Source organism: Pristiophorus japonicus, chromosome 4 (genome assembly GCF_044704955.1).
Source record: "Pristiophorus japonicus isolate sPriJap1 chromosome 4, sPriJap1.hap1, whole genome shotgun sequence".
In the NCBI taxonomy this organism is placed as follows: Eukaryota; Metazoa; Chordata; class Chondrichthyes; family Pristiophoridae; genus Pristiophorus; species Pristiophorus japonicus.
In genome coordinates this window covers 192,906,657-192,930,291 of record NC_091980.1, presented here as the reverse complement: position 1 = coordinate 192,930,291, position 23,635 = coordinate 192,906,657, and the positions used below count along the sequence as shown (strand labels likewise).

The following is a 23,635-nucleotide window of genomic DNA, read 5'->3' as shown; positions in this document are numbered from 1 at the left end:
CAGATTTGGAGTCTTACGTGCACCAATGCAACACTTGCTCTCAACTGAGCAATGCACCCAGGGAGGCACCGTTAAGTTTGTGGTCATGGTCCTCCAAACCGTGGTCTAGGATCCATGTTGACTTCGCTGGCCCGTTTCTAGGCAAAATGTTTTTGGTTGTTGTGGATGCTTATTCAAAATGGATTGAGTGTGTAATAATGTCTGTAAGCACGTCCACTGCCACCATTGAAAGCCTACGAGCCATGTTTGCCACACACGGCTTGCCAGATGTCTTCGTCAGCGACAATGGGCCGTGTTTCACCAGTGCTGAATTCAAGGAATTCATGACCCGCAATGGGATCAAGCAAGTCACATCTGCCCCGTTCAAGCCCGCATCCAACGGTCAGGCAGAACGGGTAGTCCAAACCATCAAGCAAAGCTTGAAACGCGCGTCAGAAGGCTCCCTGCAGACCCGCCTGTCCCGAGTCCTGCTCAGCTACCGCACAAGACCCCACTTGCTCACCGGGGTTCTCCCTGCTGAACTGTTCATGAAAATGGCACTCAAAGCAAGGCTCTCTCTAGTCCACCCTGATCTCCATGATCATGTCGAGGGCAGGCGGCATCAACAAAGCATGTACCATGATCGCGCAAATTTGTCACGCAATATTGAAGTCAATGACCCTGTATTTGTACTCAACTGTGGACATAGTCTCAAATGGCTTGATGGCACTGCCGTAGCCAAAGAAGGGAGTAGGGTGTTTGAGGTCAAACTTGCAAATGGACTAACTTGCAGAAAGCATTTGGATCAAACCAAACTGCGATTCACAGACAGCCACGAGCAACCTGAAGAGAACACCACCAACTTCGACACTCCGATACACAAGTGGTAACCAACATCACAGTTGACCCCAGCAAGACCAGCTTCACAGCAGCCCAGCGAAGGCCCAACCAACTCACCTGCACCTGTGTTTGTACCGAGACGATCGACTAGGAAGCGGAAAGCCCCAGATGGTCTCACCCTGTAAATAAGTGTACTATTGACTTTGGGGGGGGGGGGGGGGCGCGGTGGAGAAGAGTGATGTTATGTGTGCAACACCTTGTAACCAGCATTCTACTGCCACCAGGAGGGTTCATCTGTTGGAGTCCCAAGGGATCCCTTGGGAGCACTACATATAATCAGGCCTCCATGCTGTGCCAGCACTCTGGAGTCAGAATACAGCGACTAAGATCACACTTACTCAAGTCCACAGTACTCAGTCACATTGCTTTATTTGAGACATAACACTGCCCACTGGCTGCAATCAGTTGACTCAAGATAGCCAATAGATGAGATAAACAATGTCAAACTATCGAGGTTCCTCCTTTAATTATTGGATTGTTATCCTTTTAATTACACAAAATTACAGACCAACTTTAAATGGTGCTAAGTAACATTTTAAGAGAACAAACCTCGAGAAAAGCAAAATCTAAATACATCAGTTATTTCCACGATATTTACATTTGGGTACAAATTAAAGCAATAACACTACAAAAAGGAACTGTAAAATGACATAGAAAAATAAAGTGCATAAATAATAATTTGGGAAAATAAATACAATTTAAAAAAAGGCCTAGTTTTCTATCTTGCCTGAGATTCCATTGAAAGGCATTATTTCTGCGCAACATGGCGGTTGGGGGCTGATGAGTGCCGTCTTATCAGTCTTGTCAATAAATATTTACAGGTGGACCAATAGCAAATATTAATTCAAAGCTTGGAGATTAAAGCCTCCTGTGGTCCCCATTTTATATCCAAAGTCTGCCAATTTCACTCACTCCTCCAGCAACAGAGATCACAAAGCCAACTGGTAAATTTTGTTGACAACATAGATGTGTGTGTGTGTATGCAAGGGTGAGAGAGAAATAATATTTGATAAATGTTTTCATAATCATGATACAAGACTGCCTTCTCTGGCAAAGTACCACTGCTTTGAAATGAACCAAATGCCATGAGATAGAAGCAAGTTTTCAAATTTAATTTCCTTTGTTCTTCTTTTCCAACTCCAACTGAGGGCACTTTTGCAGGAAATTTATGTCACCTGTTTGATTGCCTGGATCCACTCTGACCTTTCAGCACGGGAGCCAGCTTGAATGTAATAATGCACATCATTTGTGGTTATGATCTTGAAGAGATTGCCTTGAACATTTCCCTTTATTCCTGAAAAATTAATCAAATGTTAAAAAAGCAGCTCTTCTGCACGAAACAAAAACCCATTAGATGAGCCAAGTCTGCACAGCTGCAGAACACAAGCAGTAGCTTTGAACGGATCTAAAAATCTGTACATGAGGAATATCGTGACCACTGGATGATTTTCAAAGACTTGGGAAAGACCTATACAACTGTCAATCCTTCTTCCTTTCAGTGATGTTATGTAATTTGTTGTTGTAATCGGTAAAAGACATAGGACAACCTTCTATTTTCAAATTCATATCGTGCATACTGCTCATTGCAACATCTTTCTCAGGGGTGTTGTCCAAGTTCACATCGCCACTAATAGTTTGGCTGACAGCAGCCTCTCCACAGATGAGGTAATCACCGGCATAACCTTTACATTCAAAAATAAAATGGAATCTTTATTGCTCCTTTATATGATCAGATTAATCCCATAAGTTGTGGATTTTGCAACAATGCTCCTGATTAAATATCTTAAGACAGTTGGAAGTCAGCATAACCTCTGGTCAATGCTTGCTGCCAGTGTTTGTACAATTACCGCTTCATAAATTTTTGTTTTTAATTTTTATTCACTAAATGTGGGTGGCACCATCAAGTCTTCATTTAGTGCCACTAGTTGCCCTGAGAGGAGGATACTTCTTAAGTAGTAATTGTCTTAACAACAGAGTGGCTTTCTAGGCCATATCAGAAAAAAAGACATTTATAAAGCGCCTTTCACGACCACTGGACGTAATCTTGGAGTGCAGTCACTGTTGTAATGTGGGAAACGCGGCAGCCAATTTGCACACAGCACCTCCCAGAAACAACAATGTGGTAATGACCAGATAAACTGTTTTTGTTATGTTGGTTGAGAGATATTGGCCAGGACACCAGGGATAACTCCCCTGCTCTTATTCAAAATAGTGCCGTGGGATCTTTTATGTCCACCCGAGAGGGCAGACAGGGCCTTGGTTTAACGTCTCATCTGAAAGATGGTACCTCCAACAGTGCAACACCCCCTCCGCACTGCACTGGAGTGTCAGCCTAGATTTATGTGCTCAAGTCCCTGGTGTGGGATTTGAACCCACAACCTTCTGAATCAGAGACGAGTGTGCTACCCACTAAGCCACAGCTGACTGTGTAAGAGTCACCTCTAAGCCAGACCGGACAGGGGTTGCATGCTCCCTTCTCTAAAGGAACCAGTTGGGTTTTTATGATAATCCAGCAGAGATTTTATGAAATGTTTTTCTTTCTGGTGCCAGCTCACAAATTACCAGGTTTATTAGACTTGATTTGGAACTTGACCTCTGTTGCGAACCCATGACCTCTGTTGCTAGTCCAGTACCCTAACCATCACATTACTCCACACCAGGGACTTGAGCACATAAATCTAGGCTGACACTCCAGGGCAGTGCTGAGGGAATGCTGCACTGTCAGAAGTGCCGTCTTTCAGATGAGACGTTAAACCGAGGCCTCATCTGCTCTCTCAGGTGGATGTAAAAGATCCCATAGCACTATTTCGAAGAGGAGCAGGGGAGTTATCCCCGGTGTCCTGGCCAATATTTATCCCTCAATCAATATAAGAAAAACAGATTATCTGGTCATCATCACATTGCTGTTTGTTGGAGTTTGCTGTGTGCAAATTGGCTGCCATGTTTCCTACATTACAACAGTGACTACATTCCTAAAGTACTTCCTTGGCTGTAAAGCGCTTTGAGATGTCCGGTGGTCGTGAAAGGAGCTATATACTCTTTCTATCTCAGTTTGATTCAAATAATGAGAAATGAAGCCTCACCTGGTGGGATTCCATTGTCTTCCAAAGCAGACACCAAACAGCCTCGAAGTGACAACCCACCAACAGGCTGATCATGTTTTTCCTAATGATGTAAAAGTTATTTCAGGTCAGTCGAGGAAAACTCCGATTTTTTAAATCAAAATAAATGTATGGAAATGTTAAAATGCCAGAAACAAACTGAATGCAAGGTATACTATCTTTTCTATTTTGAATATACACATACACAATACATTAGTCGCTTCAGGCGAGATATTGCATTTTAACAATGTTAGTGTACTTGAGCTAGATGTTCATATGAGGCTACAAAAGCAAAATACTACAGATTCTGGAACTCTGAACTAAAAACAGAAAATGCTGAAAATACTCAGCAGGTCAGGCAGCATCTGTGGAGAAGGAAAGAGTCATCGACCTGAAATATTGGGGCTGAATTTGTGGTCGGAGGCTTCCCACGGGCGGATGCCTCCGACCAATAAAAAAATCAATGCACTTACCTTCTGCCTCAGGATCCATGGTGACTTGCATTCCTGGGCCAATACGTGTAGGGCTGCATTGAAGCCCACATATCCTAGGGGTGCATGCGGTTTGCAAGCGCCCCTGGGATCACTTGGGCTGGCTCAACCAATCAAAGAAGGGAATCCCCATTCATGCCTATGGAGATTATATACAGAATCCCCATAAGCATGAATGGGGATCACATTAAAAAAATACATAAATTTTTTTTGAAAAACATTAACTATTTTAAATTAATTAAAATACAATGTAAGTAAACATTTTTTTTTTAATTAATTTTTTGAAAAATAAATGTAAATGTTTTAAAGGGGCTAATAATAACCGTACCTTATTGTAAGTGTTTTAATTTTTAAATGAATGACATTTTTAAAAATGTTTTTATAAACTCTTACGCTGGTAAAAATAGACCGTACGCCTGCGTAAGAATTTCACGGGCATTTACTGGGTAGAAGCTGGGCAAATAGCTCAACTCTCCGCCTGCAGAGGCCCTTTTCGTGGGGATGTGGATGATCTGTCAAGAGAATTCCGGGTTTTAGCACATGCCTAAACCCGGAACTTGCGCAGCCCCTACAAAGTGGCCAAAACTAGTGGGAGGACGGAAGACTGGGAAGCTTTTAAAAGCCAGCAAAGAATGACTAAAAAAATGATTTAAGAAAGGGAAGATAGTCTATGAAAGTAAACTAGTACAAAATATAAAAAGAGATAGCAAGAGTTTCTATAGGTATATAAAAAGGAAAAGAGTGGCTCAAGTAAATGTTGGTCCCTTAGAGGACGAGACCGGGGAATTAGTAATGGGGAACATGGAGATGACAGAAACTTTGAACAAATATTTTGTTTCATTCTTTATGGTAGAGGACACTAACAATATCCCAACAGTGGATAGTCAAGGGGCTATGGGGGGGGGGGGGGGGGGGGGGCGGGTAGGGAAGGAACTTAACACAATCACTAAGGAGGTGGTACTCAGTAAGATTCTGAGACTAAAGGCAGATAAATCCCCTGGACCTGATGGCTTGCATCCTAGGGTCTTAAGAGAAGTAACGGCAGGAATTGTGGATGCAAAATTCTCTGGATTCTGGGGTGTCCCAGCAGATTGGAAAACTGCAAACATAACACCCCTGTTTAAAAAAGGAGGCAGATAAAAAGCAGGAAACTATAGACCAGTTAGCCGAACATTTGTGGTTGGAATATTGTTAGAGTCCATTATTAAAGAAGCAGTAGCAGGACATTTGGAAAAGCAAAAATTGGTCAGGCAGAGTCAGCATGGATTTATGAAGCGGAAGTCATGTTTGACAAATTTGCTGGAATTCTTTGAGGATGTAACGAACAGGGTGGATAAAGGGGAACCAGTGGATGTGGTGTATTTGGACTTCCAGAAAGCATTTGACAAAGTGCCACATAAAAGGTTACTGCACAAGATAAAAGTTCATGGGGTTGTGGGTAATATATTAGCATGAATAGAGGATTGGCTAACTAACAGAAAACAGAGAGTAGCGATAAATGGTTCATTCTCTGGTTGGCAACCAGTAACTAGTGGGGTGCCGCAAGTATCAGTGCTGGTACCCCAACTATTTACAATCTATATTAACGACTTGGAAGAAAGGACTCAGTATAATGTAGCCAAGTTTGCTGATGATACAAAGATGGGAGGAAAAGCAATGTGTGAGGAGGACACAAAAAATCTGCAAAAGGACATAGGCTAAGTGAGTGGGCAAAAGTTTGGCAGATGGAGTATAATGTTGGAAAGTGTGAGGTCATGCACTTTGACAGAAAAAAAATCAAAGAGCAAGTTATTATTTAAATGGAGAACGATTGCAAAGTGCTGCAGTACAGCAGGACCTGGGGGTACTTGTACATGAAACACAAAAGGATAGTATGCAGGTACAGCAAGTGATCAGGAAGGCCAATGGAATCTTGGCCTTTATTGCAAAGGGGATGGAGTATAAAAGCAGGTAAGTCTTGCTACAGTTATACAGTGTATTGGTGAGGCCACACCTGGAATACTACATGCAGTTTTGGTTTCCATATTTACGAAAGGATATACTTGCTTTGGAGGCAGTTCTGAGAAGGTTCACTAGGTTGATTCCGGAGATGAGGGGGTTGACTTATGAGGAAAGGTTGAGTAGGTTGAGCGTCTACTCATTGGAATTTAGAAGAATGAGAGGTGATCTTATCGAAACATATAAGATTATGAGGGGCTTGACAAGGTGGATGCAGAGAGGATGTTTCCACTGATGGGGGAGACTAGAACTAGAGGGCATGATCTTAGAATAAGGGGCTGCCCATTTAAAACAGATGAGAAATTTCTTCTCTCGGAGGGTTGTAAATCTGGAATTCAATGCTTCAGAAAGCTGTGGAAGCTAGGACATTGAATAAATTTAAGACAGAAATAGACAGTTTCTTAACAGATAAGGGATTACGGGGAACGGGCAGGGAAGTGGAGCTGAGTTTATGATCAGATCAGCCATGATCTTATTGAATGGCGGAGCAGGCTCGAGGGGCAGTCTGGCCTTCTCCTGTTTTTATGTTCCTGAGGTGGCTTGACAGACAGAAGAAGCTGGAGACAAATTTTCACAGAATACAGGAATTAAAGCGTACAACATTTACCTTGCAGGGGTCATAGTAGTGCAGATGTGAAGGTTCTGCCCTCAGAACAAATCTTCTCACTTTCCAGTTCTTTCTTTTGTGTCCCTAAGCACAAAGGAAATTCACAATGTTTAGGATTTTGGAACACATGCAAATGAGGAAGATTAAAGCTTTAGAGAGATATCATTTTCCTTAACATTTTAACAAATTGAGACTGAGATTCGGCAAAGTCTCCAGGCTCATCACGTTGTACAGCAGCTCGTAGAACGTTTCAGCTATTGTAATACCCAGTAATTGCCTTGACTTGCAGCACTTTACACCTTGGAATATACCATCCAGTCTGACAAACATCACTGGTCTTTCATTAGTTACACTAAGCCGCAGAAGAAATGAGGGCAGATGACCAAAAGCTTGGTCGAAGAGGTAGGTTTTAAAAAAGCGTCTTAAAGGAGGATAGAGAGGTGGAGAGGTTAAGCGAGGGAGTTCCAGAGCTTAGGGCCCAGGCAGCTGAAGGCATGATCACCAATAGTTGAGCGATTATAATCAGGGATGCTCAAGAAGGCAGAATTAGAGGAGTGCAGATATCTCATGCAGTTGAGGCTGAAGGAGATTACAGAGATAGGGAGGGGTGACACCCATGGAGGGATTTGTAAACAAGGATGAAAATTTTGAAATTGAGGCGTTGCTTAACTGGGAGCCAATGTAGGTCAGCATACATGTGGAAACTGACACTGTTTTTATGATATCGCCAAGGGACAGCATAAAAAATGAGAAATAGGAGGGGGCCAAGGATAGTTCCTGGGGCACCCCAGTGGTGACAATGCGGCAGTGAGATGAGAAACCATTGCAGGTGATTTTCTGGCTACGAATAGATAGATAAGAATGGAACCAAGCAAGTGCAGTCCCATCCAGTTGGACGATGGAAATGGGGCATTGGAGCAGGATAGAGTGGTCAACCATGTCAAAGGCTGCAGACAAGTTGAGAAGGACGAGGAGGGATAGTTTACCTTTGTCACAGTCACAAAGGATGTCATTTGTGACTTTGATGAGAACCATTTCGGTACTGTGCGAAGGGCGGAAACAGGATTGAAGGGATTTAAATGTGGAGTTGCGAGAAAGTTGGGCATGGATTTGGGAGGTGACAACATGTTCAAGGATTTTGGAGAGGAAAGGGAGGTTGGAGATGGGGTGGTAACTAGTAAGGACAAGGAGAGGAGTGATGATGACAGATTTGCAGGAGAGGGGGACAGTACCTGAGGAGTGAGAACCGTTAACAATGTCAGCTAACATGGGAGCCAGAAAAAGAAGTTGGGTGGTCGGCAGTTTAGTGGGAATAGGGTCGAGGGAGCAGGAAGTGGGTCTCATGGACAAGATGAGTGTGGAGAGATTAAGAAGGGAGATCGGAGAAAAACTAGAGAAAGATGTGAGCTCAGGGCTAGGTTTGGGGAGAAACTTAGAGGAAGTTTGGCCCGGTGGGCTAGGGGAAGGAAAGGAAGTGGCAGAGGCAGCGAATCAGAAGGTCTCAAACTTAGAGACAAAAAAGTCCATGAGCTCCTCGCACTTGTTGTTGGAGGCGAGTGTCGTGGAGACAGGGAGAAGGGTTGAAGATGGCTAGCAGTAGAGAATAGTAGCCAGGGGTTATCTTTGCATTCCAGAATGATCCTGGAATAGTGAGCAGGATTTTGGCAGATGAGAGCAGGTCCCGAAAGTGCTTTATGTGGTCCAGCCAGCTCTGGCAGCGAATGGCTAAACCAGTTGTCCGCCATATCCGTTCAAGTCTGTGTCCCTTGGACTTGAGGGAGCGAAGATGAGGGCCATACCGGGGGAATGGCCAGGGTGAGAGAGAGTAATGGGTTAATAGGGACTAGGGCATCAAAGGTGGTGGTGAGGGTGTGGTTGAGCAGATCGGTGCCTGTAGAAATGTCATGGTGAATGGAGGGCCAAAGGCTGGACAGTTGGGATTTCGTAAGTGCAGTTGTATGAGAGTCAGGAGAGAGTTTTTTTTCCAGGGGAGGACAGAGAAGGAAGTAGGGTTGGGGGGGGGGGGGATAGAAGGGGGATGTGGGTGGAGAGCGATATCGGGAAGTAATCAGAGATGGCCCTACCTGCAATTGACACAATGAGAGTAGCGAGGCCACGAGAGATGGCAAAGTCAAAGGAGTGGCCATGAATATGGGTTGGGAGTTCACATGGAGGGAGAGATTAAGGGAGGATAGGCGGACAGAGAGAGCTCGATGAATTGAGATGGAGGTTGAAATCACTGAGGATGAGACAGAGACAGAGGGAGGAAAGCAGTGAAGATATCTCGGTGATAACATTTTTATCGTACCTGGGTGGGTGGTAGAGAACGATAATTTTAAATGAGAGGTGAGGGGTGGAATAAGGGGGAGAAAGTGCCAGAGATATAGGGGGAACAGACCAAGGTGTGATTTGGTGATGAGAGCCACACCGCCACCACGGTGGTCTGGGCGGGATAATTGGTGGAAGGTTTAGCCAGGCTAGAAAGGTACGGTGCCATCACCCCTCAACCAAGTTTCTGTCAGGGCCATGATGTCGATGCAATCATCCGCGATAAGTTCATGGATGGTAAGGGCCTTGTTCGCAAGTGAACGGACATTTTGGTGGGAGATGTGGAGAGAGGTGATGATAGCTGCTCCACTGCCAGCATCTACAGGGTCAGCGCTTGGAGGCGCGAGTTGGATAAGAAGGTGATTGGCAAGATTAGTCCGTTGCGCGCGAGCTTGGCGGCAAGGTCAGAGAGAGAGTAGGTTGGGACAATTGGGGTTGCTACTTGTGAGGAGACAGCGACGAGTGCCATGGTAGGCCCTTCGGAGGATGCCAAGAGAGGCACAGAGGGAAGCTGTAGGCTTATCCAAGAGAGAGTCAAGCCTGGGATGGCAGCAGGAGAGTAGGATGGTCGAAGAGTAATGAAGGGTTGGGGCAGGGATTTGGGAGGGCAGAGTATCAGAGGCAGGAGAGATGAAAGGTGATATGATGACAGGAGAGACTGGTCAAGGAGGGATAGAGAGAAAAGAAAAAGGGAGAGAAAGAAGTGGAAATAGAAGGCAATGGCACAGGTCCTGAGCATCAGCCAAAATGCGCACGCAAATGGACACAGGGAAAAACTCAAGTTACATAAACCTGGTTATGTAGCAATTATAGGAATGCATATTTCCTGGTAGTAACATGGAACACGTTGGTGACAATAGTAGGGAGCCCAGAGTTAAAGTTGGAGGTCCCGTGGAGGGAAAAAAGTTGAGATAAGTAGGATGGAGTAGGATTGGAGCATCGACAAACTGTTGTCCAAGTTCGGAGATAGGTGCAGCAGGCGAGAGATGTCCAGAAGCTATTTGAAGAGTAGAGAATTGAAGGATGGCGGTTATTGCCGTGGTAATGAGAATCAATTTCGGTGCAGCAAGATGATAGCGAAGTTAGAGGTCACCGTAGATCAGAAGCAGCAGAGTATCTCTCCCAATTATTGTTTCCTTGGAATTCAATTAAAATGAAAATCGGTAGAGATGTACAAGAGGCAGCTGATCCAACATCACCCATTTTACATTATCGCCCAAAGTCTAAATTACCCACACTGACTGTTGCTAGGACCTGATACCAGGGGCATCAAGCTAGTCTCTTGTACCTTGACCAAGTGGCCATTCTTCATGTGTGAGCCTACACATTGTGAGCAGGCCCTACAATCAGGCCTGATCCTCTCCTCAACTGACATCTACACATTTGCACTTTCCAACAGGAGATCACTGAATAATTGGTCACTGGTTAATTTTTCCCTTGATCAGGTAGCATAGCACAGACCAGGGTTGAACCCTGACCTTTCTGGTTCATATTACTCAGTTAACAAATTCACTTTACAATTATAGCAATCAATATATCAACTCCAGGAAACATTTTCATAGAAGGCATTTGGAGGGTATAATTAAACAATCATAATGCAGTTTTGTGAATATTCTGCAATTAACTTGGTTATGTTCTAACCCTGTAATTGAAGAATCATGGTGGTTTCTCAGAAAACACACTTATCTTTTCTGAGAGACCACCATGGATTTTTCAATCACAGGGTTTGACATAACCAAGTTAATCCAGAATATTCACATTTTAAAGCCAAATGAAAGAGATCAGGAACAAAGTTACCTGCTTCATCAAAAACCCTTGCTTCATAATTTTGCCACTAAGCTCCATGACAGGTACTTCAATTTTATCATTCGAACTATCTGTCTTCCTCTCATTTTTTGCCTACAAAAAATGCAAAATACAAGAGTTAAATTGTACCTTCCTGTCCATCATCCCCCTGTACCCACCCACCCAATGGCTGAGACAGAAGTTAAAAGCGTCACTGGTTTGTCCTTTGGGAGTTATAACATGGCATCAAAACCGAATGGGGTCACATGTGTCAAGTATTTTAATCCTGAACTGTGTTAATGCAATTGCTGATGGCTCGGCTTTAGATCATGACTTAAACCTGTCCTGAGAAGATGACCCCACCAGGTTTGCATTGTATAATACAAGGAGAAACTGTTTCCACTGGGCGGAGGGTCAGTAGCCAAGGGACATAGATTTAAAATAATTGGCAAGACAACCAGAAGGGCGATGAGGAGATATTTATTTTAGGATGCGACTGCTGCCAACGAATCGGAAGCGGTTCGTCACTGGAGTGGGTTTGTTTTAAAAAATTAAATGCCAGGAGGGAGTGGGCTGGTTCAAAAATGCCAAGAGGAAGCGGGCTATGAGGAAAAATGGCAGGAGGGAGCGGGCTGCATCAAAAATGCTTTGTGGAAAAAAATATAAGCTTCCGGTTCCAGATTAATGTGCAGTATGCTTCTGTGCAGCTTCCGGTCGTTGGCAACAGTCACTGTGTTTATTTTACACAGCGAGTTGCTGTGATCTGGAATGCACTGCCTGAAAGGGTGGTGAATGCAGCTTCAATAGTAACTTTAAAAGATATGATATAAACTTGAAATATAAAACATTGCAGGGCTATGGGAAAAGAGTGGGGCAGTGGGACGAAGTAAATAGCTCTTTCAAAGAGGCTGAATGGCCTCCTCTGCTCTATGATTCTACGATCCCTGCACCCACAAACAGCAGACACACACACGTTGGATGTTCTTTCACTTGTTCACCAATCACAGATTCAATAATTTACACTTATTAACATTGACTTGTAACCCACAATTCCAATGCAAAGGTCAGTGCAATGACTAAGTAGTGGACAGGGGTTGTCTAGGGATGTTATTTATATGGACTTCCAGAAGGCATTTGATAAAGTCCCACATAAGTTACCCAAGTTAGGAGTCCATGGAATTGTGGGCAAATTATTGACCTAGTTAGGAAATTGGCTGAGCGGCAGGAAACAAAGGGTAGGGATAAAAACAGAAAATGCTGGAAATCTCAGTAGGTCAGGCAGCATCTGTGGAGAGGAAGCAGAGTTAACGTTTTGGGTCGATGACCCTTCGTCAGAACTATGCTGCAAAGAACTATACTGCAAAGAGTAGGGATAATGGGTAGATACTCAAATTGGCAGGTTGTGGCTAGTGGTGTCCTGCAGGGATCTGTGTTGGGGTCTCAACTATTCACAATAATTATTAATGACTTAGATGATGGCATAGAAAGCCATATATCCAAATTTGCCAATGACAAAGTTAGGCGGCATTGTTAGCTGTGTAGGTGAAAGCATAACATTACAAAGGGATATCGACAGATTAAATGAATAGGCAAAACTGTGGTAAATGGATTTCAATGTGCGGTCATCCACTTTGGACCTAAAAAGAATAGAACAGGGTACTTTCTAAATGGTAAAAAGCAAAAAACAGTGGATGTCCCAAGTGTCTTGAGGTTTCATTAAAATGTCAAGGAAGATACAGAAAATAATCAAAAAGGCTAATGGAATGCTGGCCTTTATATCTAGAGGACTAGAATACAAGGAGGTAGAAGTTATGCTGCAGCTGTACAAAACCCTGATTAGACCACATCTGGAGTACTGTGAGCAGTTCTGGGCACCATACCTTCGGAAGGGTATATTGGCCTTGGAGGGAATGCAGCATAGTTTACCAGAATGATACCCAGACTTCAAGGGTTAAGTTATGAAGAGAGATTAGGGTAGTATTCCCTAGAATTTAGAAGGTTAAGGGGTGATCTGATCGAAGTTTTCAGGATATTAAGGAGAACAGATAGAGAGAAACTATTTCCGCTGGTTGGGGATTCTGGGACTAGGAGGCATTACTTTAAAAATTAGAGCCAGGCCTTTCAGGAGTGAAATTAGGAAGCACTTCTACACACAAAGGCTGGTAGAAGTTTGGAACTCTCTTTCGCAAACAGTAATTGATACTAGATCAATTGTTAATTTTAAATCGGAGATTGATAGCTTTTTGTTAACCAAATGCATTAAGGGATATGGGCCAAAGGCGGGTATATGGAGTTAGATCGCAGAGCAGCCATGATCTCATTGAATGATGGAACAGGCTCGAGGGGCTGAAGGGCCTACTCCTGTTCCTATGTTGTCATGCAAATTAGATATTTTCGTCTTCAACAATAAAAATTAACACCGTTTGGAACACACAAGAGGAAATAAAGCAACAAAATACTTAGAAATATTTGAGGTCACAGAAGAGAGTTTATAAAAACATAGACCCTATACGGTCATGCCGACAGAGTTGGGAAAAACATCCAATGTGTTCTGATACTTTGGCCCCAAGTTTCCACACGCGGCGAAAAAAGCGCCTGAAAAGAAACGCGGTATTCTCGAGCACCTTGGAGCTCGATGTCTGCTTGGCGCGGCGCACAGGAGGCGGAGCCTACCACTCGCGCCGATTTTGTAAGTAGGAGGGGGCGGGTACAATTTAAATGAGGCTTCTTGGTGCCGGCAACCCTGCGCGTGCGCATTGGAGCGTTCGCGCACGCGCAGTCTGAAGTAAACATTGGCACTCGGCCATTTTTAAAAGTGCTACAGAAAAAGTGAAGATTTGTTTCTTGGACCCCTGCAAAGGCTTGTATTTTAATTTTCTTGATATTTCTGTGTGTGAGGGAGTGCTTTTAGCAGCACTGCTGAATAAATCACCTGCTGAAATCAGTGAGTTCAGCTTTTCACTGCTAAACTTGCAGAACCGGTGCCTGCAAATTAAGGACGTGTGTTTGGAGAAATAAAAGTACCAATTCAACTTTGCAATGGATCAACTTCCACCAAGAACAAAGAATTTCTTGCATGAGGAAGCAAACCATTGCATAATATGTGGTGCACCCATTCTGCAAATTTAAATATAAAGATGTCGATGTGGCTGTCTCTCCCTGTCCAAATGGCCTCAGTCAGTCCCCCTCACAGCTCGAAGGCTGCTACTGCTCCCGACCAGCCACTGACGCCGCTGCAATCCCATGGCCAAATGGCCTCAAGTCCGTCCGGGTGCTGCATCTTCGCGGGGAATGAAGGCCTGCCTCAAGCACCAAGGCTGCTTGCTGCCTGCCCCTGCCGTCGAGACCGACGCCACACCGCTGCCTCAAGCACTGAAGCTCAGCACCAAGGCTGCTTGCTGCCTGCCCTCGAGACCGACGTCACACCGCTGCCTCAAGCACTGAAGCTCAGCACCAAGGCTGCTTGCTGCCTGCCCCCGAGACCGACGCCACACCGCTGCCTCAAGCACTGAAGCTCAGCACCAAGGCTGCTTGCTGCCTGCCCCAGAGACCGACCCACACCGCTGCCTAAAAGGCCTGCCTGAAGCACTTTCACACAAGTAGGAACATGGTTTATTTAATCTTTTCTTTGCTTATAAATGTTTATTCAGGTTGGATTTATTTGTATAATTGTATAAGTATAACTAAGGATTGATTGTAGAATTTAATGACTTCCCTTCCCCCCCCCTCCCCCCCCCCACCTCGTTCCCGACGCCTAATTTGTAACCTGCGCCTGATTTTTTAAAGTGTAGACAAGGTTTTTTCAAGCGTACAAAAATCTTCACTTGCTCCATTCTAAGTTAGTTTGGAGTACGATTTCACTGTGGAAACTTTCAAATCAGGCGTCAGTGGCCGGACACGCCCCCTTTTGAAAAAAAAATTCAGTTCCAAAGTGAAACTGTTCTACCTGACTAGAACTGCAGAAAACTAAATGTGGAGAATTCCGATTTCTAAGATACTCCGTTCTATACCAGTTGCTCCTAAAAATCAGGAGCAAATCATGTGGAAACTTGGGGCCTTTAACTCTTCACTGCCAGTTACCCATTCAACACTACGCTTAGGGTTGGTTGCAGCCAAAACATATTTCTGATTTGAGGAAAAAAATTGTTTCCCTAGTAACAATTTAGTTACTCAGCAGCAAAAAACTTAATGATGGGATGGTGATTATAACTTACAGCCAAAAACAGCCAGTCCCTTTTCCAGTCAGTCCCTAAGCGGGGCCCAGCCCCATGCAATGGCATGGGAGGGGTGAAGTGATGTCACCAAGCCAGAGGTTGTTTTGCGGGGGCAGCCGTTGACATCACGGAGCCGGGGTGGGGGCACAATGTTACCACAGTAGGAAATGTTAAGGGCAAAGCTCTCTCAGGCTGCTAGCAGCAATACCCGGGAGATTTATATCCCATTCCAGGAGACTCCAGGGTAATCCAGGAGGGGTGACAACCCTAATTTGGGTGATGGCATCATTAGAACCATATTCCAGCAAAGAGTAAACACCTTCAGAAGAGGAGAAAATGAATGGGGACAAAAGGAAAAGAGCGGATGCTGTGCACTCCAGGAGACTTACAAAACAGTAAAGTGCTGTTGAATCATCGAGGAACTGCTCTGTGCCAGCGATATTCCATATAGCTTTTGTGCTTTTATCTCCAATTGCTTTAATGAGATCATCTTCAATTAGAAGGGAGGCCAATGTGACGGCATCTGAACGGGACTGGGCAACATTTCTGGACACCAGCCAGTCAATCACGGTCGAGCCTTTAGACAGAAGAATAAAGATATTAAATGATTCGCTCCAGTCACTGAGAACTAGTCTAGAGATTGACAGAACTCAAGGACAACATTCTATTCAGTGAAAAATCAGAGCTCCCCAACCTCTCAGATGAGACACTGAGGGTCTTTTATCTAAAAAATGTGTAAAACCAGGATTTTGGTGGAAGAACCACAGTGCCAAACTACCCTGTTTTCATTTTTATTTTCTTTTATTTAAAAAAAGGCCTGCTGTCCCCAAAGGGATAATAGTTTTACCATGGACATATTGTCTGAGAGTGCTCCTCCCTCCATCCCCAAGTGATGGCTGTGCTCCTCCTCACTAATTCTGAGAGGAATGGCCCAGTCCATTTTTCCCAGGGCTGGCTTTGCCCTTTCTCTCTAGTTGTCTAACCAAAGTGATGCCTTTGGCGATCAAAAGGCGGAAAAATATATTTCGTTCTGAGTCAAATGGGGTCATGCTGTGCCTCAAACTGTAATACAATAAAGTCTTGATATCAAACTCAAGCTCATTGCCAAATTTCAGATATATATATACACACACACGGAAGAGTAATTAACATCGATTGGAAATAGCAGACCTTTTTAAAAATAGCTTTATGAACCTGTCTTTATTGTAATGCAATCATACTAAATAAACATTTACATGCATTAGAATAAAGGATAGAAAAATAAAGTTATACTGTTAGGAACCAGGATGTAGATGTTTACTAAAGCCAAGCCTACTTGACACCACTTGCTCTTTGGAGCTTTGTTTGGACATGTTCAGTAGCAATCTATTCAGCGGCTCACCACCACCTTCTCAGGGGCAATTAGGGATGGGCAATAAATGCTGGCGACGCCCACATTCCATGAACGGGGAAAAAAAATCTATTCAAGCATTAGTTCCCGACCAAAAAAAACACAATAAGGTCTTGGTGTATCCGGAGTTGGCAGAAAGCAGTGAATTCAAACTGGTTACCTGGCGACACTACAAACATGACAGGAGAATTACAGAGGCACGTGCTAGTCAAAGGACACATAGATCTTAATATTCACCAGTAAATGTCGAGTTCAGAAATAACAGCTGGCTGTCAGGAATCGTGTCCCACATGATAGCGAGAGAGAAACACATTTTACCAAGTGAAGCCCTACGTTTTCAACATCCTGTTTTTTTTTCTCCTTTCCCTGCGACCATTTATTTTTTTTCTGATGTTCACATGAGGCTTACACCCTTTCCTGCCTGAATAAACCCCATTTTCTACATTTATTTGAGCAGGATTTTAACTGTAAATGCAGTTTTTGGTTTCCCAAAAACCTGTGCATTCTTTTTCCTGCTCTGGTTTCTGGGTTACAATACCTGTCTTTTACAGAGAATACACCGAAAGTGAATACTGATGACGTGCATAACTTTTTCAATTGTGTAAAATTATCTTTTTCTCTGATTCCTACCAAACTTTTTTAAAATGTGTATTTTATCCACTTTTGAAAGATTCTAAGTGAATCCCCCAAAAATAAAAGTTGAATTCACAGAACTAAGAAAATTACCATAAAGATTACTCAGTGTACCTTACTTAACATAGCTTCTCTCCTTAAACATTTACATTGGGAGATTACAGCTCCCCATCCATTCACTTTGTGCTTATATTAAGGAAGTGTTTCTTTCTATAAATGTTAAACGATTCACAAGGTGAAGTCACAAGTTATGAGAAAATGAACTAATTTTTCTTTAATGGAAGTTTGTTCCTTTGCTGGTATAATAAAAGTCAAAGTGTAATGGAGATTCTATATGAAACCTTAGTAGGACCACAACTGGAGTAGTGTGTGCAGTTTTGGATTCCACACTATAGGAAAGATTTCAAGGCAGCACAGATTAAGCACAATGCTGCCTGGTATGAGGAAATACAAATACAAAAGTAAGACGTGAAAAATTGGAGCTGCTATTGTTAGAATAGAGGAGATGGAACGGCGATTTGATAGAGGTGTTAAAATGATGAATGGATGAGACAGAGTAGATAGAAACAGACTGTTTCCAGCAATTAAAGAGTCTAGAACGAAGGGGACGTTGGTAGAAGATTAAATGTCAGAGAATTAGGCCTGAAAACAGAATAAATGTTTTGACACAGAGGGTTGTGAGCATGTGGAATCTATTACTGATGTTAGTGATTAAGGCAGAGACCAGGTCAACATTTAAGAATAGTTTAGACAGATGCTTGAAGGAAAGGGGAATAAAGGAATATGGTACCAGAGTGGGCATATGGGATTAGGTCAACATAATTCTATTTAACCTTGGTGCCTCATATTAAAAGTTTCTCATCGTTGAATCCCTCCAGGGAAGAAAATATCACAATTCAAATTAACATTAAGTTCTGAAGGATTCAAATTAATCCTTTATTATTCTTGAACCAAAATGAGCGAGTGCCACTCAAAATGAGTGCCATTTGGCAAGTATGCATAACATTAGTGAATGTGGCTCTGGAGATACCTGTGACCCATACTAGCCTTCTGGATGAAACAGAAGCATGGGGGGGTGGGGAATTAGCCAAGGTTACTGCTTCTGATAGCTTATCACGTCACTGTAAGTGGAAGGTGTACGTGTACCGGGCTTAGCTGTGACGCCACCCCCCCACAATCAAGCATCCTGTTGGCACTCACTGTCAAAAGTACATATCTGAAGAATGGCAATTTGGGCATGTTACCAGAGGATTGCTGTGGAAATGCACCCAGCAGGATTTACCATCTTCAGGAAGGGAGAAAATTGAAAAGAAAGAAAATAGCAAAACAAAACTTGAACCTCCTACAGGTCTCCACATTCCCTTGCTTACCTGTGAAGCACAGTTTGTAGGTATTTCCATATTCGCCATTTGTCATCTCCTTGATTCCACTGTTGGTTTCTTGCATTTCTTTGATTAAGTGACTATAAATTTAAAAAGGTGGCATTAGTTTTTCATTTATTTATTCATTCTCGGATGTGGACACTGCTAGCAAGGCGTTTATTGCCCATTCCAAGATGCCGAGAAGTTGGTGGGGGGTCCTTCTTGAACCGCTGTAAATAGTTTTGATGCAACGGAGACTCTTGTTAAGGCACTTCAGAGGGCAATAAACCGTCAACCCATTTGTTGTGGGCCTGGAGTCACATATAGGCCAGACCGGGTAAGGACAGCAGGTCTCCTTCCCTGAAGGAAATTAGTGAACCAGTTGGGTTTTATGACAATCCAGCAGTTTAATGATAATTTTACTGATACCAGTTTTTAATTTCCAGATTTTTAAAAGAATGGAATTCGCAGTGGAATTTGAACTCGCGTTCTCTGGATTAATCATCCCAGGTCTCTGGGTAACTAGTCCAGTAACATAAACCCCTACACTACCATACCCAATATCCAAAGATAATAGCTTGAGATTAATTTTAATAACTACAATATTCATTTCTGGCTCCTTGATTTTATGGTTAAAACAAATAATAGTGAAAAACTGTTATATTGATTAAACAGCATCGGAAACAATGTGTAATCCGATCCATTTCATTTCTTTCTTATTGCACAAAATAAAGTGCGGATAATATTAGATTTCCCAAACAGTGATTTGTGACATTTTTTATGCTTCTAAGCAACAAGTTTCTTTCAGATTTGATGAGATGATCACAAGAGTGATTCTACTGCCATTGATGCACGTTTAATGAGACTTTACCACTTTCCCAGTTGCTAAAATATGCAATAGACTACACCAAGAATATGACTGCCACCCTTATAATGCATGTTTTACACAAGTCACTGTATGATAAGGGTCAGCCATGAACATTTTTCAAATCAGGTGGGTCAGTAAAGTGCTTCTGTAACTTCACTCGAAGATATTGCTGTGACTTCCCTGATGGCTGAGATGGCATGAGCCATAATGATCTTAGGCTTGATCCCTGGACTGCAACCAGTTAGATAATCTCAGTCAGTATGCTATTAAGTCTGCTACAAATAACCTTGGAGTGTCCTAATTAAGATGCTATGATCTAGAATGCACTGCCTGAAAGGATGACAGAAGCAGATTCAATAGCAACTTTCAAAAGGAAACTGGATACATACTTGAAAAGGAAATATTTGCAGGGCTATGGGGAAAAGAGGAGAGTGGGATTAATTGGATAGCTCTTTCAAAGTGCCATTACAAACACGATAGGCCGAATGACCTCCTTCTGTGCTGTAAGATTCTATGATGCCTTTTACAGTGATTCCAGCTGTAAAATGTGTGTAGATATCAGATAAAGACAGAATCAAACGTGTCCATAATGCCCCATTAGGGTAAATAACCTGCTGGCATTCATTGTCTGGGCTCGCACATAAAGAATGGCCACTACTGCAGAATGGTCAGCCTATGCAGAACTATACTCCAGAATAAGAATGCAACTTCAGAACAGGAAGGAGAAAATTCTCGGGTGGGAAACAAGACATACATGTAACAGATTGTGAAATAGAGCAACGACACTTACCTGAGGCAAATGTTTGCTGGCATTTCGAAGGACATGTTAGAAGACTTCAGTTGCTCTTGCTGCTCGGGGTTAGAAGCACTGATCATTTTATTAATGTCTGCAGCCCAGGAATCTCGCTGCTCACGAGATGCAGCTTCAAGGAAATGCTCCACGGAATTCTTTGCCTTCAATTTAATCACCATCTGGCAAAATAGGTAATCACACATTCAGACTGTTGTTTTTAAACTCTTGTTTGTCGTGTTAGCTGTGGCTCAGTGGGTAGCACACTCGTCTCTGAATCAGAAGGTTGAGGGACTTAATTACATCAAATCTAGGCTGACACTCCAGTGCAATGCTGAGGGAGTGCTGCTCTGTCGGAGGTGCTATCTTTCAGATGAGACTCTGAACCGAGCCCTATCTGCTCTCTCAGGTGGAAAAAGATCCTATGGTGCTATTTTGAAAAAGAGCAGGGGAATTATCCCTGGTGTCCTGGCCAATATTTATCCCTCAATCAATATTTTTTTTAAAATAGATTATTTGGTCATTATCACATTGTTGTTTGTGGGAGCTTGCTGTGCACAAATATGCTGCCATGTTTCCCACATTACAACAGTGACTACATTCCAAAAAGTACTCCATTGGCTGTAAATTGCTTTGAGATGTCCGGTGGTTGCGAAAGGTGCTATATAAATGCAAGTCTTTCTTTTCTGTGGCAAAATTGTACTGATACTGTAATACGACCACATACTTTGCAATCATTAAAACAGAACAGAACTGAGCTTCCTCAAAGCTAAGTGACTAAATTCACCATGGCATGTAGAACAATGTCATATAGATCAAGCAGTTTGCAGACTCGATGCCTTGTCTATGCTGTGAGCTAATCTCAGTTGGAGTGGTAATAGGGGTGCTGCAATTGTCCTCAAGTGACTCTGGGAGTGGTGGGTAAAGGAGAACCAGTCTTGCTTGTAAAGTGTAGAACAATACAAAGACTATCAGAAAGAAATAGTGCAATTAGGATCTTAAATTCAATTGTAAAACCGTACAGTTAAAAGAAACAAATTCACAGGAAAAAAGCACAAAAACATGCATTGCAATTCTTACCGGCCTGTTTTCATAATCCAGACAAGGACAGTGGAGAGTACATCCTTCCAGAGGAATAATGCCTCTGGGGTGAGACTCCTTCTTTCCTCCTTCAATTTTATAGTAGAGAACTTGGTCCTTGGACAATACAAACCATCGCGCTTTCCAGTTGTGGATAATGTGACCCTGAAATTTAAACGCTCATCTTAAAATCATCTTGAAAGCAATTCTTAAACAGCAGAAACACCCTTAAATGTTACACAAGACCATTGGAATCTTTTGCAGACATTATTATTTACGCACAAAAGTATCTATCGACATCAGCATTGAATTTTAATAATTTTAAAGGACTGAAGGAGCATTCTTTATGATACATTAAACAACCCAGTGGAAAAGAACTTTTGTTCCCAAGCAGATGGTTATAACTGCTGTCTGTTGCACCTACATAATTTGGCTGAATTGTGTCAATACTTGGTGCATCTGCTGCAAATGTGATCCAGCCAAAGAAAAAAAAATTAAGCTCTCCCAATAACTTAATAGAAGAACTCACAGCCAGACCTGATTATTACAACTAATCGACAATGCATCCATAATATAAAAGTAATGAACCTTGATGGCCAAGTGCTCACAATCGATCCATATAATTAAATGATTTGCATGGAGCACACATCTGTGAGGTGTGGGGTAGAGTCTGTCACATTTCAAAGTGCCACACACAATGTGTCCATTGTACTTATAAATTACCATACTTGCAATCCTGATTATCATATTGTAATATCACATTCATAAATCACTAAATTGGACAGCACCGATTGCATCAAATATGACAAGATACAGAAGAAATGTCAACAAAGAACCAGTAAGTCAAGAAAATGACCAACAACTAGCAAGAAAAAGGACACTCAAAATATTTTTTCCAGTTCATTTTAGTTGTCATCTTGGTTTCTCAGTAACCCGAGGACACGTGTAATAAACTGTAATTTCTAACACAATTGGCTGGGTGAATTGGTATACTGAATGGGCATGTTTTGAAGGCAAATGGTTTTTTCTTATCTGACCTTTTGATGCGTACACCTTGTGGTGCGGTTCTGTCATTCAGATCAAAAAAGCTCCAAGTCTGATTGGAGTGAACTCATCGTAACAGCTAAGACTACAATTGTCCTGCTAACCAGCAATGAGGCGGGGGCAGAATCGGTCAGGACTGCATTCATTGACTCCAGCTAGAAAGTGCACGTGTGCGGACTTTGGGTAAAGACAAGATCAGGCTTAGCTGCGATTCCCTCCACAGTTGAATATCCTTTCCCTCCTGAACAAAGCTCAATAGAAAAAAGGTGGGGATAAATAAGATTTTCAAACGACATATCGGCGCTTTATTTTTCCAGCATCCTGTGATTTAGTATCAAATCTGTTCAGACAAAAAATGTCCTCGTCACATCATGGAAACAGCAGCAAGGTACAGGAGTCTCTAATCTCAGACAAAGGTGACATCGGGAGATGCTTCCTGAACCCAGGAAGAAAAGTCAGTGGGTGAGTGTCCTTATTGCCGAACTTGCGGATACTTAGCAACCTCAGTGTGCGCGCGCCCAGGGATGGCAATAGTGTGGGGAGAAGAACAACGAAAGATACCAAAGGGAGAGGGCAATAGGAAGATAATAAAGAGCCATGAATAAAAACTGACTTTTCTCATCTCTGACCTTATATTGTGTGGTCATTCAGACAAAAATGCCCCTAAGTATTTCAGTCTGAAAGGCTTAATATTTTTTTTTAAAAACAGGATTTTTACAGACTTTTCAATACATTGAAAATGTTCTCAAACGCATCACTGCACCATTTACTCATTAGAAACCATCACGATTTCCATTGATAGACTTATAAGTTTGTCACTGCAAATGTCAAGAAATATTAACACAGACCTTACGTTGCTGGCTGAAATGAGAGAGGCAGTTTATAAACGAATAAGGTTCTCTTACCCTTTTGACCAGGAATCCTTCCCTTGTTACGGCGGTTTCTCCCTGCATGTTGACTGCTATGTGTCCAGACTCTCTCTGTTCAGCACTGAATTGCTGAACTTTAAGTAGCTCAGGAAATGTCTCACCAGGACATGACGCTGAGCCGCCCTCCCGCCCCCTCC

At 42.7% G+C, this 23,635-nt stretch overlaps 1 protein-coding gene across 1 annotated transcript; it reads right to left on the bottom strand.

The window, feature by feature from the left end:
- Nucleotides 1-1,224: 1,224 nt before the first annotated feature.
- On the bottom strand, nt 1,225-23,547 carry plek2 (pleckstrin 2). The gene is made up of 9 exons (XM_070878969.1): nt 23,475-23,547; nt 21,526-21,690; nt 20,446-20,627; nt 18,797-18,888; nt 15,793-15,980; nt 11,202-11,303; nt 7,077-7,160; nt 3,963-4,044; nt 1,225-2,173 (listed from the first exon to the last, which is right to left on the bottom strand). The coding sequence occupies exons 1-9, from the start codon at nt 23,520-23,522 to the stop codon at nt 2,046-2,048; spliced, it is 1,071 nt and encodes a 356-aa protein (XP_070735070.1). The 5' UTR covers nt 23,523-23,547; the 3' UTR covers nt 1,225-2,045.
- Nucleotides 23,548-23,635: the final 88 nt, after the last annotated feature.

What these genes read in the sequence shown, in the direction of transcription:
- plek2 (XM_070878969.1), bottom strand. Translation starts at nt 23,522, where the DNA reads ATGCAGGGAGAAACCGCCGTAACAAGGGAAGGATTCCTGGTCAAAAGG. An exon ending in AAGGATTCCTGGTCAAAAGG is followed by an intron (nt 21,691 to 23,474) that starts GTAAGAGAACCT and finishes TTTAAATTTCAG; the next exon opens with GGTCACATTATCCACAACTG. An exon ending in CTACAAACTGTGCTTCACAG is followed by an intron (nt 15,981 to 18,796) that starts GTAAGCAAGGGA and finishes TTCTGTCTAAAG; the next exon opens with GCTCGACCGTGATTGACTGG.